The 14,908-nt window shown below is 46.7% G+C and overlaps 1 protein-coding gene across 1 annotated transcript; it reads left to right on the forward strand.

The window, feature by feature from the left end:
• The first annotated feature begins 12,514 nt into the window (after positions 1-12,514).
• LOC100191684 (uncharacterized) lies at positions 12,515-14,007 on the forward strand. The gene is made up of 2 exons (NM_001137113.1): positions 12,515-12,836; positions 12,935-14,007. Exons 1-2 carry the CDS (start codon positions 12,585-12,587, stop codon positions 13,688-13,690), a joined length of 1,008 nt encoding a protein of 335 aa, NP_001130585.1. The 5' UTR covers positions 12,515-12,584; the 3' UTR covers positions 13,691-14,007.
• Positions 14,008-14,908: the final 901 nt, after the last annotated feature.

The raw sequence follows: 14,908 nt of genomic DNA on the forward strand, positions 1-14,908 counted from the left end.
GATCGCGCCTCGCCCGAGCCCAGCCTCGGGCAAGGGCAGCCGACCCCGGAGGATTTACGTCTCGCCCGAGGACCCCCTACGGCGACGGACATACCTTCGGCTCGCCCGAGGCCCAGTCTTCACCAAGAAGCAACCTTGGCCAAGTCGCCACACCAGCCGACCGAATCGCAGGGGCATTTAATGCAAAGGTGGCTTGACACCTTTATCCTGACGCACGCCCTCCAATCGTCAGAGCCGAAGCGACCGTAGTCACTTCGCCGCTCCACTGACAGGACTGACAAGAGGACAGCGCCGCCTGCGCCGCTCCGACTGTCGTGCCACTCGACAGAGTGAGGCTGACAACAGCCAAGTCCGGCCTTAGGCGCCATAGGAAACTCCGCTTCGCCCGACCCCAGGGCTCGGACTCGGGCTCAGCCCCGGAAGACGACGAACTCTGCATCGCCCGACCCCAGGGCTCGGACTCGGGCTCAGCCACGGAAGACGACAAACTCCGCATCGCCCGACCCCAGGGCTCGGACTCGGGCTCAGCCCCGGAAGACGACGAACTCCGCATCGCCCGACCCCAGGGCTCGGACTCGGGCTCAGCCCGGAAGACGACGAACTCCACATCGCCCGACCCCAGGGCTCGGACTCGGGCTCAGCCCCGGAAGACGACGGACTCCGCTTCACCCGACCCCAGGGCTCGGACTCGGGCTCAGCCCCGGAAGACGACGAACTCCGCTTCGCCCGACCCCAGGGCTCGGACTCAGCCCTGGCCTCAGCCGACGGTCTCCGCCTCGCCCGACCCAGGGGCTCGGACTCGACCTCGGCCTCGGAAGACAGACTCGACCTCGACCTCGAAGGAGCCTCCACCTCGCCCAACCCAGGGCTCGGACCGACCACGTCACAGGAGGCGCCATCATTACCCTACCCCAAGCTGACTCAGGCTACGGGGAACAAGACCGGCGTCCCATCTGGCTCGCTCCGCCAAACAAGTAATGATGGCGCCCCGCATGCTCTATGACGACGACGGCTCTCAGCCCCCTTACGGAAGCAAGATGACGTCAGCAAGGACCCGATAGCCCCGACAACTGTCCTTCCGCCAGGCTCCGGTGCTCCTCCGACGGCCATGACACCACACGAACCGAGTGCCAAAACCTCTCCGGCTGCCACGATGGCATGTACTTAGGGCACTAGCTCTCCTCCGCTAGACACGTTAGCACACTGCTACACCCCCCATTGTACACCTGGATCCTTTCCTTACGCCTATAAAAGGAAGATCCAGGGCCCTCTTACAGAGGGTTGGCTGCGCGGGGAAGGACGGGACGACGCTCGTGCAAGGCCGCTCGCTCCCTCCCGCGTGGACGCTTGTAACCCCCTACTACAAGCGCACCCGACCTGGGCGCGGGACAAACACGAAGGCCGCGGGATTTCACCTCTCACGCCTGTCTCCCTCCGGCTTCTTCCCCCTTTCGCGCTCCGTCTCGCGCCGACCCATCTGGGCTGGGGCACGCGACGACAATTTACTCGTCGGTCCAGGGACCCCCCGGGTTCGAAACGCCGACAGGGCTATAAATACACCAACCACCCCACATTCAATAGCATCCAAGTTTTCCACCTTCAACACATTACAAGAGCTATAACATTCAATTCTAGACACAACCAAAGAGATCAAATCCTCTCCCAAGTCCAGAATCACTCCAAATCAAATAGTGACTAGAGAGAGCGACTTTTGTGTTCATTTGAGCTCTTGCGCTTGGATTGCTTCTTTTTTTTCTCATTCTTTCTTGTGATCAAACTCAATTGTAATCGAGGCAAGAGACACCAATTGTGTGGTGGTCCTTGCGAGAACTTTGTGTTCCATTTGATTGAGAAGAGAAGCTCACTCGGTCTAAGTGACCGTTTGAGAGAGGGAAGGGTTGAAAGAGACCCGGTCTTTGTGACCACCTCAACGGGGAGTAGGTTTGCAAGAACCGAACCTCGATAAAACAAATCATCGTGTCTCACTCTTTATTTGCCCGCGATTTGTTTTTCACCCTCTCTCTCGGACTCGTTTATATTTCTAACGCTAACCCGGCTTGTAGTTGTGCTTAAGTTCATAAATTTCAGATTCGCCCTATTCACCCCCCCTCTAGGCGACTTTCATCTTCTTTGGCGCATGTATGAGATGCACCGGACTTTGTCCCTTAAAGCTCGGGTGTTACACACAACTCTGAATTCCACTTCGGCTAGCTGACAGGGGGGCCCAAGCTGCATGTTACACAAGGGCCGCGTCATGCCAAAGCTTAGTTTTAAGGGGCTCATCACCATACTCATAAGCTTCTCCCTTTTCTTTTTATCAACTTTCACATAAAACCATTCATTGGTCCAGCCAGTTGGCCATTTTATGCGATAACCAATCACAAGAGCTTTAGTATCCTTTCGGTATGCAAAGTTGTAGCATCCAAAATTCTTGTGCAGACCATCAGCTCTAGCCTTCGTCTGATAGTGGAGTTCGTGCACCCGGCAAAACCCTTCAACATTCACACTTTTCCCTTGGCTTCGGAGAGCCCATATGTACACGCTGAGTCTAACAATGGCATTGGGGTTAGTTGATGAAGTTAAATCTCGAATTTTTTTAGAACCTCACCAAGCATTTTGTATAGGGGGGACCGAAGTCCTGCCCTGAAGAAGCTTCTAAAGACTACAACTTCGTCATCTTTCGGCTCTAGAATCACACCTTCCCCAGCAAACCGAACTAGCTTATCATCATTATCTCCAAAATATCCTAATTTTTTCATTAAAACCAGATCTTCAGCTGTAATTATGGATTTCCCAAACCCAATATGGCTGGGTTTGCTTGGACTTAAAATGTTGTCACCATTCTCGTTTTCACTGCCAGCTTCGGCAGTGGTTGGTTCAACTTCGGCATCAACAACATCTTCTGTTGGGACTGTTTCGTTTTCTTCTTGTACAATCAACCTGGAACGCCTCATCACTTCTGAGATGGGGGCTATCTCAGAAGTCCCAGTCTCTTCCCCTTCATGTGTCACCCTAGCAGTGGACCGTACTCTAGCTATTTCAGTTCTTGACAAACGAAGCTCAAACAGTTGGACGTTTGTCCGAAGCTTGAGCAGCAAGCTCACAGGGAGCAGGAAGCTTCGGCTTCAGTAGAATTTTTCAGCAGCGCAACGACGCAGTAGCAATGAATGTTGTGGTAACTTCTCACCAGCCCGTATGTTTATATAGCCTCACAGGTGAAGAAGGCGAACCGTCGAGACGTGTGAACTGGCTAACCGGAGGGCTAGCACCCGCCATAAGTTTTATATTCGTTTTTAATAACAAGCTCAGGGATGGTGTTTTTTGGACCTTCGGCATCCAGAAGCCTTCGTGTTTTCGTGGATCGAGCTCATTATGAAAAAACGATCTAGCACCGCGAAGGGCTACTGTTGGGGGCCTTCCTCTTCCGAAGGTCCTCAAAAGCACGACTAACCTCTTGTTTCTAGTGTATTATTAAATATTACAGGAGTTTCGTCATGAGGAAAGCTTTGTGACAAGTATCTTTTTTCCCGCTGAAGATCCCTGAGATAAAGATGTTGTCTGAAAACAATAACAACGAATGCCGAAGCTACAACTGAAGAACGACAACTTCGACTTAGGATGACAATGAAGGTCAAGCATAATGTCGAGTCAAAAAGGAAAAGACTAGTTAACCACTGATGATTTATGTTACGATTATGTGTGCATATTAAGGCCATAAATGTATTTTTACTTGGGTTACGTCCCGTGCCTATAAATAGGTAAACAGTACCCCCGTACTGTTCATGCTGGATTGTAATCGCTTTCGCATCAACACGTTCGAACAAGCTGAAAGTATCAATGTAATATGAATCGTATTCATATGTTTATCATGGAATAAATGTATAAATTGATACATGAATGAAAAATGTTTATCATCTTTATGAATTATTATTCTTATAAATAATGAAGGTGCGTACTTCATGACCTTCGTCTGAAGATCATTATATCCGAAAGAGATGCTTCTTCGGAGGATGAAGGTCCCTAATATTTAACAATTGTGTTGCCTTGTTCTTGATTCACAGTTTTGAGAACAAGAGATCAACACCTGCCATTCGCCATTTGCACGCCTAAAAATGGTGCAATGAAGAACATTGGGGTTATGCTGCCGAAACTTTGTTCGAGTTCATAGCTTGTCATAAATATGTGCTCTATCAGTTACTCCGAGGATCTCCAATATAAGGAACAATTCTGGACCAGCACACCTCACATGTGTCGTATGTGTGGTATGCCGATTCGAATTTGGTCACACATATGTTCCGTTTATTAACACTACGATACATGCATACACTACGTCACATATGTTCTGATCTGTATTACATAAAATAAACTTTATTTATCATACAAAACAATTTAACTAATAAATAACTGATACAATATTTTGAACTAAAAACATTATTTCGAGTAACAAATAGGTTTAATAATTAAACTCAGAAACTTTAAATTATCAAAGGACCATTCCGCGAACTAAACCAACCTAATTAAAATCTATAATATTGTTCTATCCGACAGAAGTAACTAACACTAAATAATTTATAATATATAATTCAATGATATCTACACAAATTAACTATAAACAAACAAAACATATAAAATTTATAAGCAAAATGGACTTACATAAATGGGCGAGACGGCAGTGGTGGACTCAGGCGCAAGGAGGTTGACGGAGGCGTGGGCGTCGGCCGTCCCTATTGCGGGCGTGGGTCGAGCACGGGCGTCGGAGGCGCGATGTGAGCGCAGATGTCGTTGGAGGCACGACCAGGGGCAGACCTACATTGAGCTGAGCGGGGGCAGATCACTCAAATTTCTGGTTTTATAGATACTTTATCTTATTTACTGTATTTACGAAGGCTAATTAGTTAGTAAACCTCTATTTAGGCCCCCACTCATATATCAGGCTTCCACTCAGATATTGGTCTGAGTCCGTCCCTGGGCACGACCATGGGCGTTGGTGGCTAAAGGAGACGGTGGCGGCGACGCGAGGAGGCCAGAGGCAGCGCGCGTGCAGGTGCTTTGGACGGTGGAGGGGTGGAGCGCAACGCGGCGGTGGGGTCGTGACTCGGTGGCGACGGTTTTGGGTGCACGGACGTCGTGCGAATATGGTGGCCGAAACGACATCTACGAGGATAATCCGTCTTATTTTCGATATCTTATCTGATAATCGTAAAACGTTATTGTTATGTATGACGGTATTGACGGTCAATACGCGTCGTCGAAAGTAATCTTAAACTTCTACGGTTGCTCTCTGGAAACCATCGAAAATTAGACGGTCGCCGAATTTGTTGTGGCTTCCTGTTGTGAGTATTGGTTTTGACGAATTCAGCGCCACCATCACAGCTCTTGTTCTATTGCATTCGTCGCATCCTGTAAGGCTGTCATTTCGAAGTTTTCGATAGCCATTCGTATCCGACTCCGAGAGGCAGGGCAGGTGCAGGGACCATGTGAAAACACAAAGTGCGGAACGGCACGGTGTGAGTGGCCTGGCACTAGAAGTTAATGGTGATGAGCAGAGGTGCAGAAGTGTCTGGTGGCCGTGTGACGCGTCCAGGAAAAAAAAAAGAACAGAAAAGCGTCGGGCAGCGCTGCAGAGAGATTCCCTCCGGCATGGCATGTCTGTCCTAATAACTTTGTGGAGTCCTCGACCACGCTGCCATGACGACTGTGCGGGGAGATTTGTGGGGGGAATCCTTGCTCTCCCGGAACACATACGAGAGTTGTTGATACGGTGAACCGTTGGACTCCATTCGGAGACTGACAACACACGGAAGTCCCGACATATTATTGTCTTGTTTAATTAAAAGTTCGCAAGGGTCTCCAAAAATTATGTACATCTTTAAATAACTATCTATTTTTGTAAGATCTAGCGCCATAGCCCTTGCTGTTTTATTATTTTTAATACTATATTTGAGTTTTTTTTTAAAGTAGTATGACCCTAAAATAGTTTCCAAATATCTGAGAGAAACGCATCTAAAATCCAAGTTTGGAAAATTATTATATACGATCAAGTGAAATCCGAAGGTTCAATGACAAAGCAACTACTCAACATTAGAAAGAAGAAGATAATTCTTCCGTTCTTTATTTAAAAATGAACTATCTGGGTCAACTATCCCCCCCTCCCCCACGGGCCACGGTGGAGGCCCGGAGGAACGGCATCATGGGCCGACCGGCCCAACGGGTCTTTATCCTCTCCGCTCCTTTCGACATTAGAAATCCGTAACAATTGTTACAAGTCTGAATTTACTAACCGTGACAAACTATAGCATGGTTTCTTCTTTCTTGCCTACCACAGAAAGAGAAGACTGGTGATCTGAGGAGGCCACGAAACTAACCGAATGTTTCGATGAAAAACATTTTCATGATTTGCTGAATACTGTATGCGTTTCATAAGTGAAGATTATAAACTTTAGACCTACATGCAGTAATGACCATTGAATCTTCCCTCAAGCACACCTTTGTTAGTACATGCAGAGCAAGACATGATTCTCGATGGTTAAATAATCCTTCATATACCATTGCCTCAGAGTCAGAGCCTTTGAACCTACTCACATGAGGCCATGAACTTTCTGATTATTGAAGTATTGGATTTGATCGAAGCTGAAGGCTTGGGTAGCATGAAGAATCTGGTTCGTGCTACTCTTTGTGAGCAATTCTTGGCTCACAGAATTTAATATATTTTCCACAATTTATGATACGATCTGTTTCGGTTTAAACAGTCATTGTTAGGTGGGCTGATCTTCATAAACAAGAAGATGGTATCTAAATAAAGGAAGCTTGCCGACGGTTAGAGTGCACGGCTCTATAGATTTTTGCGCAACATGGATGATGGTTTATAAATCGAATTGCTTCGTAGTTTTGTCTATGGATTGTGTGTTTTTTCTAGTTATCAAACCGTGGTCTTTTATGATCTGTTTCGAGAGGTTTGTCTCTTCATATGGCTAGTCGTGTGACTACTCTATGTAAAAACTTTATGTGTGTTGGCTAATCCTCCAAATGAGGAGAAGCTGAACTGATATCCATTATCTTAAAAAACCAGTATATTTGATGCTCTGTAGGAAGAGGAAGTGTAGATTATGCTATGTAGAAAGATGAATCGTCATAGATGAACATCTTAGTTCGTCCTGCTATAATCTAGTGGTCTATCTTGTATGGACAGTAAAGCGGCTTTGCTACAACCCAGGAACATAGCGTTCGCGAAAAACAATTCAAGAATATGGACTTGTGAGGCTCTTCAAATCTAGTGGTCCCAAACTTATAGCCTTGATTTTAAGCTTGGGCATTCGAAATTTAAAGGGGTGTCAAAAAGGCGATGCCTGGTGGGGGTGAAGTTGGGCCGTTGTCAGGCCGCAGGGTGGCGAGGAAACCAGTAGAAGAATGTCCTTTCCTTTCTAGTACAAATACATGTATACAACAACATCCATATATGAAAAACAATTGGCAGAAAATTTAGATATTCGATCGACATTTCAGTAGTTGTTTGGTTGGGTAGGTTACCACTAGTGTCTCTTGTTATGCATACAAATGAGTTAAATGCATCAGCAAATCTCGAATTTGTAAGGACGCCTTTGTTCCAAAAAGGCCCAACTAGTCTGTGATGACTTATTGTTTCCCCTCTGATTTATTCACTCAAATGCGTCAATAAGCTCCTTTCTACAAGGCTGCAGTCAGTAGTGGTCCTGCACTTGATACATGGAAATCAGTATGGGCTTATCAGAGGCAGGAACAATCCAAGACTGCATAGCCTGCTTTTGAGTTTCGACAAACTGGAGCACTAGGTCATTCCATGGTTCCTAAAGCATATATAAATGTTTTTTTAGACAAGTGGATCACATGGATTCAAAGTATTCTCGGTTCATGATCATCTTCAGTGCTGCTCAAGGGCATCCCAGATTAATCTTTCAATTGTAGAAGAGGAGTAAGACAAGGGAACCCCATCTCTCCTCTTGTGTTTGTGCTGACAGCAGACCTCCTCCAAACTGTGGTAAACAAAGCTTGGCAAAGTGGGTGCTTTAGAACACCCCCTGAGTGATACACTGATACGTTTGGAGGTGACTTTCCAATTATACATTATGCTGATGATATTGCTAGAGTAGCGTTTAACCTAAAAGGCTCCTAGGATCCTTTACAGACCCCAACTAGGCTTCATGTCAACTTTGAGAAGTCCTTTTTGGTTCCCATCAACCTAACTGATCAGAGAGGTAACCACTTAGCTGCAAGGGCGGGCCCAGATATGGACAATGGGTATTTCAAATTTTACTAGAGCACAAAAAATATTTTTATGGAATAAAGTCTATCCTAGTAGCCATAGTCATATATAATCGATGGTCTAAAGTCTATTAGAGTTGTCTTTAGGTATAGAAGTAATTTTATAGTACATAAAATATGTAGCATATAATTGAACATATACATTACATAACTAGTAAATTAAATCATAACTCAAGCATAAAAAACAGTGGAAGTATGGCATGACCTCAAGTTAATGAATCGACGATTCCACGTCCGAACCCGCATAGGCATAGGTGAGCAGCTCCTTCCCTTGGGCCTCGGCGAGCAGTGCGCAGTGGCTCGACTAGTCCGCCAGTAGGCAGCAGACGTCGACAACTATATAGATGACCAGAGGGTTATCCTTTTACAAGTCGTGATGACTATCTAACTCTATCTGAATCTGTCCATGATATGCACTCCCACTTATCCGGAGTTCAGTTGCCCTTCATTCGGGTAATTTCCGGGTATCTAGCTCTTCGGGTATGCTCAACCTCCCTACCTGAGGTATCAGCGCTCCTTCTGCGCATGACTTGGTCATTCGGTATTCGTCTCCCTAGGTCGAGCTCATCTAGCCTGGTTGTGACCCGAGGGCATGCCTTGCTAGGCAAGTCATCGAGAGGCCTATCAAGCGGCTCATGGAGCGTTTCTGCGCTCCCATCCGAGGTCAGCCTCGGGCGAGTCATGATTGCATCTCTTGCCTGAGGTTGGCCTTGGGCGAGTAAGAACTGCATCTCCCGTTCGAGGTTGGCCTCGGGCGAGACGAAACAATGTCTCCCATCCGAGGTTGGCCTCGGGCGAGACGGAACAGCGTCTCCCGTCCTAGATTCGCCTTGGGCGTCCAAGGTTGGCCTCGAGTGAACAAAATAACATCTCCCTCTGAGGTTGGCCTCGGGCGAGGCAGAATAGTGTCCCCCGTCCGAGGTTGGCCTCGAGCGAGACAGAACAACGTCTCCCGTCCGAGGTTGGCCTCGGACGAGACGGATCAACATTTCTGTGCTCGTAAGGGCCCGGTGGATATCTATCTCCCCCAGGTACTCAACTTAATACCCTTGTTACTATTTGGGCCCACCCCTGCTTAGCTGACCCCTTTGGATGTGAAAAGTTGGTGCTGTGTTTTTATATACATGGACTTATTTATTGGTACCACAAAGCCCACGTTGCAAGACTTCACTCCTTTACTGTCCCGGATAGAAGGCAAGTTCATGTCTTATCTTACCATGGAAGGCTCATCCGTGTGAACTTTTGTGTTTAGCCCTATCAACCTTATACTCCATCTGATGTCCTATTAGTTGTCATTTAGGACAACAAAACAGTCTCCAAAATATAGTTTTGACCAATGTTTTTTTTGTTAAAATACAAATAATCTCTTAATACATATATACTTTTATAAAAAGTACTTTTTGAGACAAATTGGTGCATATAAATATTAGGTTTCAAAACTAAATAACAAAATAGTTATTTGTAGTCACAATTTTATAAGTTTTACTCAAACCTTATCCAAAACGACAAATAATAGGACACCGGAGGGAGTATATGTGCAGCCTTCAAGTACCCCCCAATATTATCAAGCAAATAGACAAATACCTCAAGTATTGCCTTTGGAACATGGGATGCATTAATAGAAGAGGTTCTTGTTTGGCTGCATGGGAATCTGCTTGTAGACCAGAAAATGAAGGGGATTTGAGGATTATAGATGTGAATTGCCAAAACAGTGCCCTTTTACTCAAATACTTGGATAAACTCTATAATGCAGATATTCCTTAGGTAAAGCTAACTTGGATAAAATTGTATGCCAACAATCAAACCCCACCACAAGCAAGAATTCCACTTGGGATCCTTTTGGGTGGAAGGATGTCATGATACTTTTTAGCAAATTCAAAGGACTTAAGACCCGTACTTCAAAATACAGTGGAGCAGATGAGGAAGTCAACAAGATCTTCAGCATGCCAGTTTCCACACATGGTGGTAGTCAATTAGAAGAAGTACAGTCTATTTTATCGAGGATGAGGAAGAGTCTGATGTCTGGCACTGTTCCTGGGGATCAACTCAATATAGCAGCAAAAACCTTATTCCCTGCTACTAGGGACTGTGAAAGCCTCATCCCTTTTTTTTCTTGGTTCTAGTCCTGAAGCAATTTGGACAAACATAGGTATTAGAATATGCCTATAATTCCTTTTGGGCAAACATAGGTGTTGGAATATGCCTTGGAATATGATTTCCTGTACGCCTATAAATATAGGCCCTCCCTGTAACTTGTACTCTGTGGTTGATAGTAGATCTGTTTCCTCGTGGTTGTTTGCTCCTCCATATTGGAGGAGATTTTTCCACGTAAATCTTTGTGTCTATTTTATTTCCTAACAAGTGATATAGGAGCTAGGGTTAGACACATTATTTTTATCCACATTGTGGCCGCCGCCGCCGCTGGGTTTTAAGGTTTCTCGTGTCAATCGTATTATCTTGAAGGGCAACCGTTTGAAAAATCTCTATTACTTGCAATGTTCAATAGTTGATGGTGAAGCTGTTTCTATTGCGTTCTAGAAGAGGGGTTATTTTGATGATACGAAGCCATGCTCGAGTTCCAAGTCTAATGATTCCTTAGACTTGGTTGATATTCAAATTTAGCATCCTAGTGGTGTTTGTGAAATGGTTCTATAGATTTAGAGTCAAGGGGAGATTTGTTGGAATATGCCTCTTATTCCTTTTATATATTTGGAATATGCTTTCCTGTACGCCTATAAATATAGGCCCTCCCTGTAACTTGTACTATGCGGTTGATAGTTGATCTATTTTCTCGTGGTTGTTTGCTCCTCTATATTGAAGGAGATTTTTTCACGTAAATCTTTGTGTCTATTTTATTTCCCTGACAATAGGTTTTTCTTCTAGATCCTCATCAGGGATAGACTCGATATAAGAAACCTTCTATGAAGGAAAAAAACAAGGCTCTTGATTACTATATCTGCGTTTTATGCAATTCAGGTTCTGAGGGGGCTAGTTTCCACCTCTCATTTAAATGTTCTTTGAGTCAATCTTGCTGGAACACAATTTCCATCAGTCGGAACCTGAGTCTGCAACCTTTAGACACACGATCACTGAGGCTAGAACAAGTTTTGACAGTCCCATTTTCAGAGAGATTTTCATCGCTCCTTGTTGGATCATCTGGACTACAAGAAATGAAGTTCTTTTGCTTTTTTTGAAAATAACCACATTAACCTAAATACTTGAAAAGCTCAATTCAAAGAGGAACTCTGTTTGATGTGTATCAAAGGCAAGGAAAGCCGATCGACAAGGTCCCCTCATTCTTTAGAGAGAGAGCTATAGTTAGGCCTTCTCGTTTGTTTCTTTTTGGGCCAGAAAGCCTTGTCTCCTTTGTAGCTTTACATTTGTATATAGTTCTTTTGTTAATGAAAACATAAAATTTAGGCAGGGAGCTCCTGTGCCGACTTGCTAAAAAAACTATGTCACTTAGGTTTACATTAAAAAAAAATGCATTTTTGAATACCTAAACTCGTTAAACGGTGCACTATAGGTTCATACTAACTGACCCCAGCCTTCTGATTCCCTCTTATTGTCATGCTGACCCAAGTCTGATTGACGCAGTTGATCCCTTCCCCTCAATGTTCCTCATCTGCGTGTCGCTGTGCCGCGCTGCCATTGATCGAGACCTTATCATCCGTATGGCACAAGAGCTAATGTAGCAGTACCCATGACACCTTATCACTTACACTTAAGGATATAGAAATCTATTTTTAAAGTTTGTAAACCTAATTAACATACACTTACAAAGTCGACGGTCTTAACTCTACACTAGAGTAATATACAGTAGGTAGTCCATGTGTGCTGGATCATAAGCTAGATTTGAGTAAATGCTTTATACTGATAGTATTATTGACAACACAAGAGCAACATATCACTGATTTAGATAAACTTCAGTTACTCCACTAAACACAGTATGTCATGTTCATGTCATGGTCTGAGTGTCTGACCATGGGTGGTCCCCTACAAAACAAAACAAAAGCGGCCAGCACGACCACAGGAGGGGCCAGCGAGGAGTGGCACCTGGGCGTGCCACGCGTGCACTCGGCATCTCCATAGCCCCAAGTCACCAATGGGAGGAGACTCCTTATCCGATGCTCTTATCCTGCGTTCTGTGGCCTCTGCTCAGCTGCTCGTAGATGGCGACAAACTCACCCGCCCTCACAAAGCGCCCTTCACGACACGCACCCACCCACCAGACAGACAGAGGAGAGGAGAAAGGGCAAAAGGCAACACCGCCCGCGACGACCACGATGGCAGCCTCGCTCCAAGTCCAAGCCGCGGCCACCTTGATGCAACCGGCCAAGATCGGCGGCCGGGCGCCGTCCGCCTCGCTGCCGTCGTCCCGCCCGTCGTCGCAACTCGCCAGGGCGTTCGGCGTCGACGCCGGCGCCGCCAGGATCACGTGCTCCCTCCAGTCCGACGTCAGGGACGTCGCCAGCAAGTGCGTCGACGCCGCCAAGCTCGCCGGCTTCGCGCTCGCCACCTCGGCGCTCCTCGTCTCGGTAAGTATAAGATAAGCGTGCATTATCAGCAAGCTTACGCTTACCTGTGCCTGCTCCTCAACAACGTCGATCGAAGCTGATGACACGTGTGTGCGCAGGGCGCGAGCGCGGAGGGCACGCCCAAGAGGCTGACCTACGACGAGATCCAGAGCAAGACGTACCTGGAGGTGAAGGGCACGGGCACGGCGAACCAGTGCCCGACCATCGACGGCGGCGTGGACTCGTTCCCGTTCAAGCCCGGCAAGTACCAGATGAAGAAGCTGTGCCTGGAGCCGACGTCCTTCACCGTCAAGGCGGAGGGCATCGCCAAGAACGCGCCGCCCGAGTTCCAGAAGACCAAGCTCATGACCCGCCTCACCTACACGCTGGACGAGATCGAGGGCCCGCTCGAGGTCGCCTCCGACGGCACCCTCAAGTTCGAGGAGAAGGACGGCATCGACTACGCCGCCGTCACCGTGCAGCTCCCGGGCGGCGAGCGCGTGCCCTTCCTCTTCACCGTCAAGCAGCTCGTCGCCACCGGCAAGCCGGACAGCTTCGGCGGGCCCTTCCTCGTGCCCAGCTACCGCGGCTCCTCCTTCCTCGACCCCAAGGGCCGCGGCGGCTCCACCGGATACGACAACGCCGTCGCGCTCCCCGCCGGAGGCAGAGGCGACGAGGAGGAGCTCCAGAAGGAGAACATCAAGAACGCCGCCTCGTCCACGGGCAACATCACGCTGAGCGTCACCAAGAGCAACCCGGACACCGGCGAGGTCATTGGCGTATTCGAGAGCGTGCAGCCGTCGGACACCGACCTCGGGGCTAAGGCGCCCAAGGATGTCAAGATCCAGGGGGTCTGGTACGCGCAGCTCGAGTGATTCGTTTTAACTGTTAGAGGCGTCGGACCGTCATGGAGAACTTTTGAGAGAGGAGGAGGAATCGTGTATGTAACTATTAATGCAAATTCGGGCTGTTGGTTTTTAATTTCAGTTTGGGTTTCTTCTTTCTTTCTTGTGTACTCCAGTGGACTCCCGTGTGCAAACACGAAGAGTGGCTGTTTGACACCAGAGATTAATTGTTACTTCCTCCGTCTCAGATTATAATATATTTTGATCTTTTTAGATACACTTTTACTATATACTTAAACAGAAGTATATATTCAGATGCACATAAATATGGTAATGGATCACGATCTAAATATTTCTTCGTAATAAGTTAGACCCTTAATTAATTTAAGTTCAAAAGTAAATAGGAATAAAGCTCGATCCTAATCTGATTCAGTTCTTAAATTTTATAGTGTAAAATTTAGGGATCTAATTTAGTTCTTAAATTTTATAGAGTAAAATTTAGAGCTTGTTGTCATTCTAGATGAACACCATTTTATTATTTAAAATGGAGAAAAATATGTAGTTATATAAAAAATAGTCAGAAAAAGCTAGCTAAGCTCACACTAACATACTAGCTGAGCACAAGAGCTAAATAATCCATTGCTATAAACATACGAACCTGTTAGCCAAGCATCTAAATACTTAGAGATATATGGAAGAGATATATGGAAGAGAAAATAGGGCAAGTTTGATGACAAAGGAATTGAAGAGATCTATGGAAAAGAAAATCCCTTGCTATCCCTTCCAATTCTCTGTCACCATACAAGCCTATATAGGTTGATTATTAGCTATCTAACTGTCGGCGTTTCGAGACCGGGGGGTTCCTAAGCCGAAGAGTGAGTGTGCCGCGTGCCCCAGCCCAGATGGGTCGAGCGCGTGGGCGAGCGCGAAGGGGGGAAAGCGAGGTGGCCGGAGACGGGCGTGAGAGAGGTGGAAATCCCGCGGCCTTCGTGTTCGTCCCGCGCCCAGGTCGGGTGCGCTTCCAGTAGGGGGTTACAAGCGTCCACGCGGGTGAGGGAAGCGAGCGGCCCCAAGAGAGCGTCTGTCCCGTCCTCGTTCCCGCGCGGCCAACCTTCTCTAAGAAGGCCCTGGCCCTTCCTTTTATAGTCGTAAGGAGAGGATCCAGGTGTACAATGGGGGTGTAGCAGAGTGCTACGTGTCTAGCGGAGGGAGAGCTAGCGCCCTAAGTACATGCCAATGTGGCAGCCG

The sequence above is a fragment of the Zea mays genome, chromosome 5 (assembly GCF_902167145.1).
Source record: "Zea mays cultivar B73 chromosome 5, Zm-B73-REFERENCE-NAM-5.0, whole genome shotgun sequence".
In the NCBI taxonomy this organism is placed as follows: Eukaryota; Viridiplantae; Streptophyta; class Magnoliopsida; order Poales; family Poaceae; genus Zea; species Zea mays.

What these genes read in the sequence shown, in the direction of transcription:
- LOC100191684 (NM_001137113.1), top strand. Translation starts at nt 12,585, where the DNA reads ATGGCAGCCTCGCTCCAAGTCCAAGCCGCGGCCACCTTGATGCAACCG. An exon ending in CCTCGGCGCTCCTCGTCTCG is followed by an intron (nt 12,837 to 12,934) that starts GTAAGTATAAGA and finishes GTGTGTGCGCAG; the next exon opens with GGCGCGAGCGCGGAGGGCAC.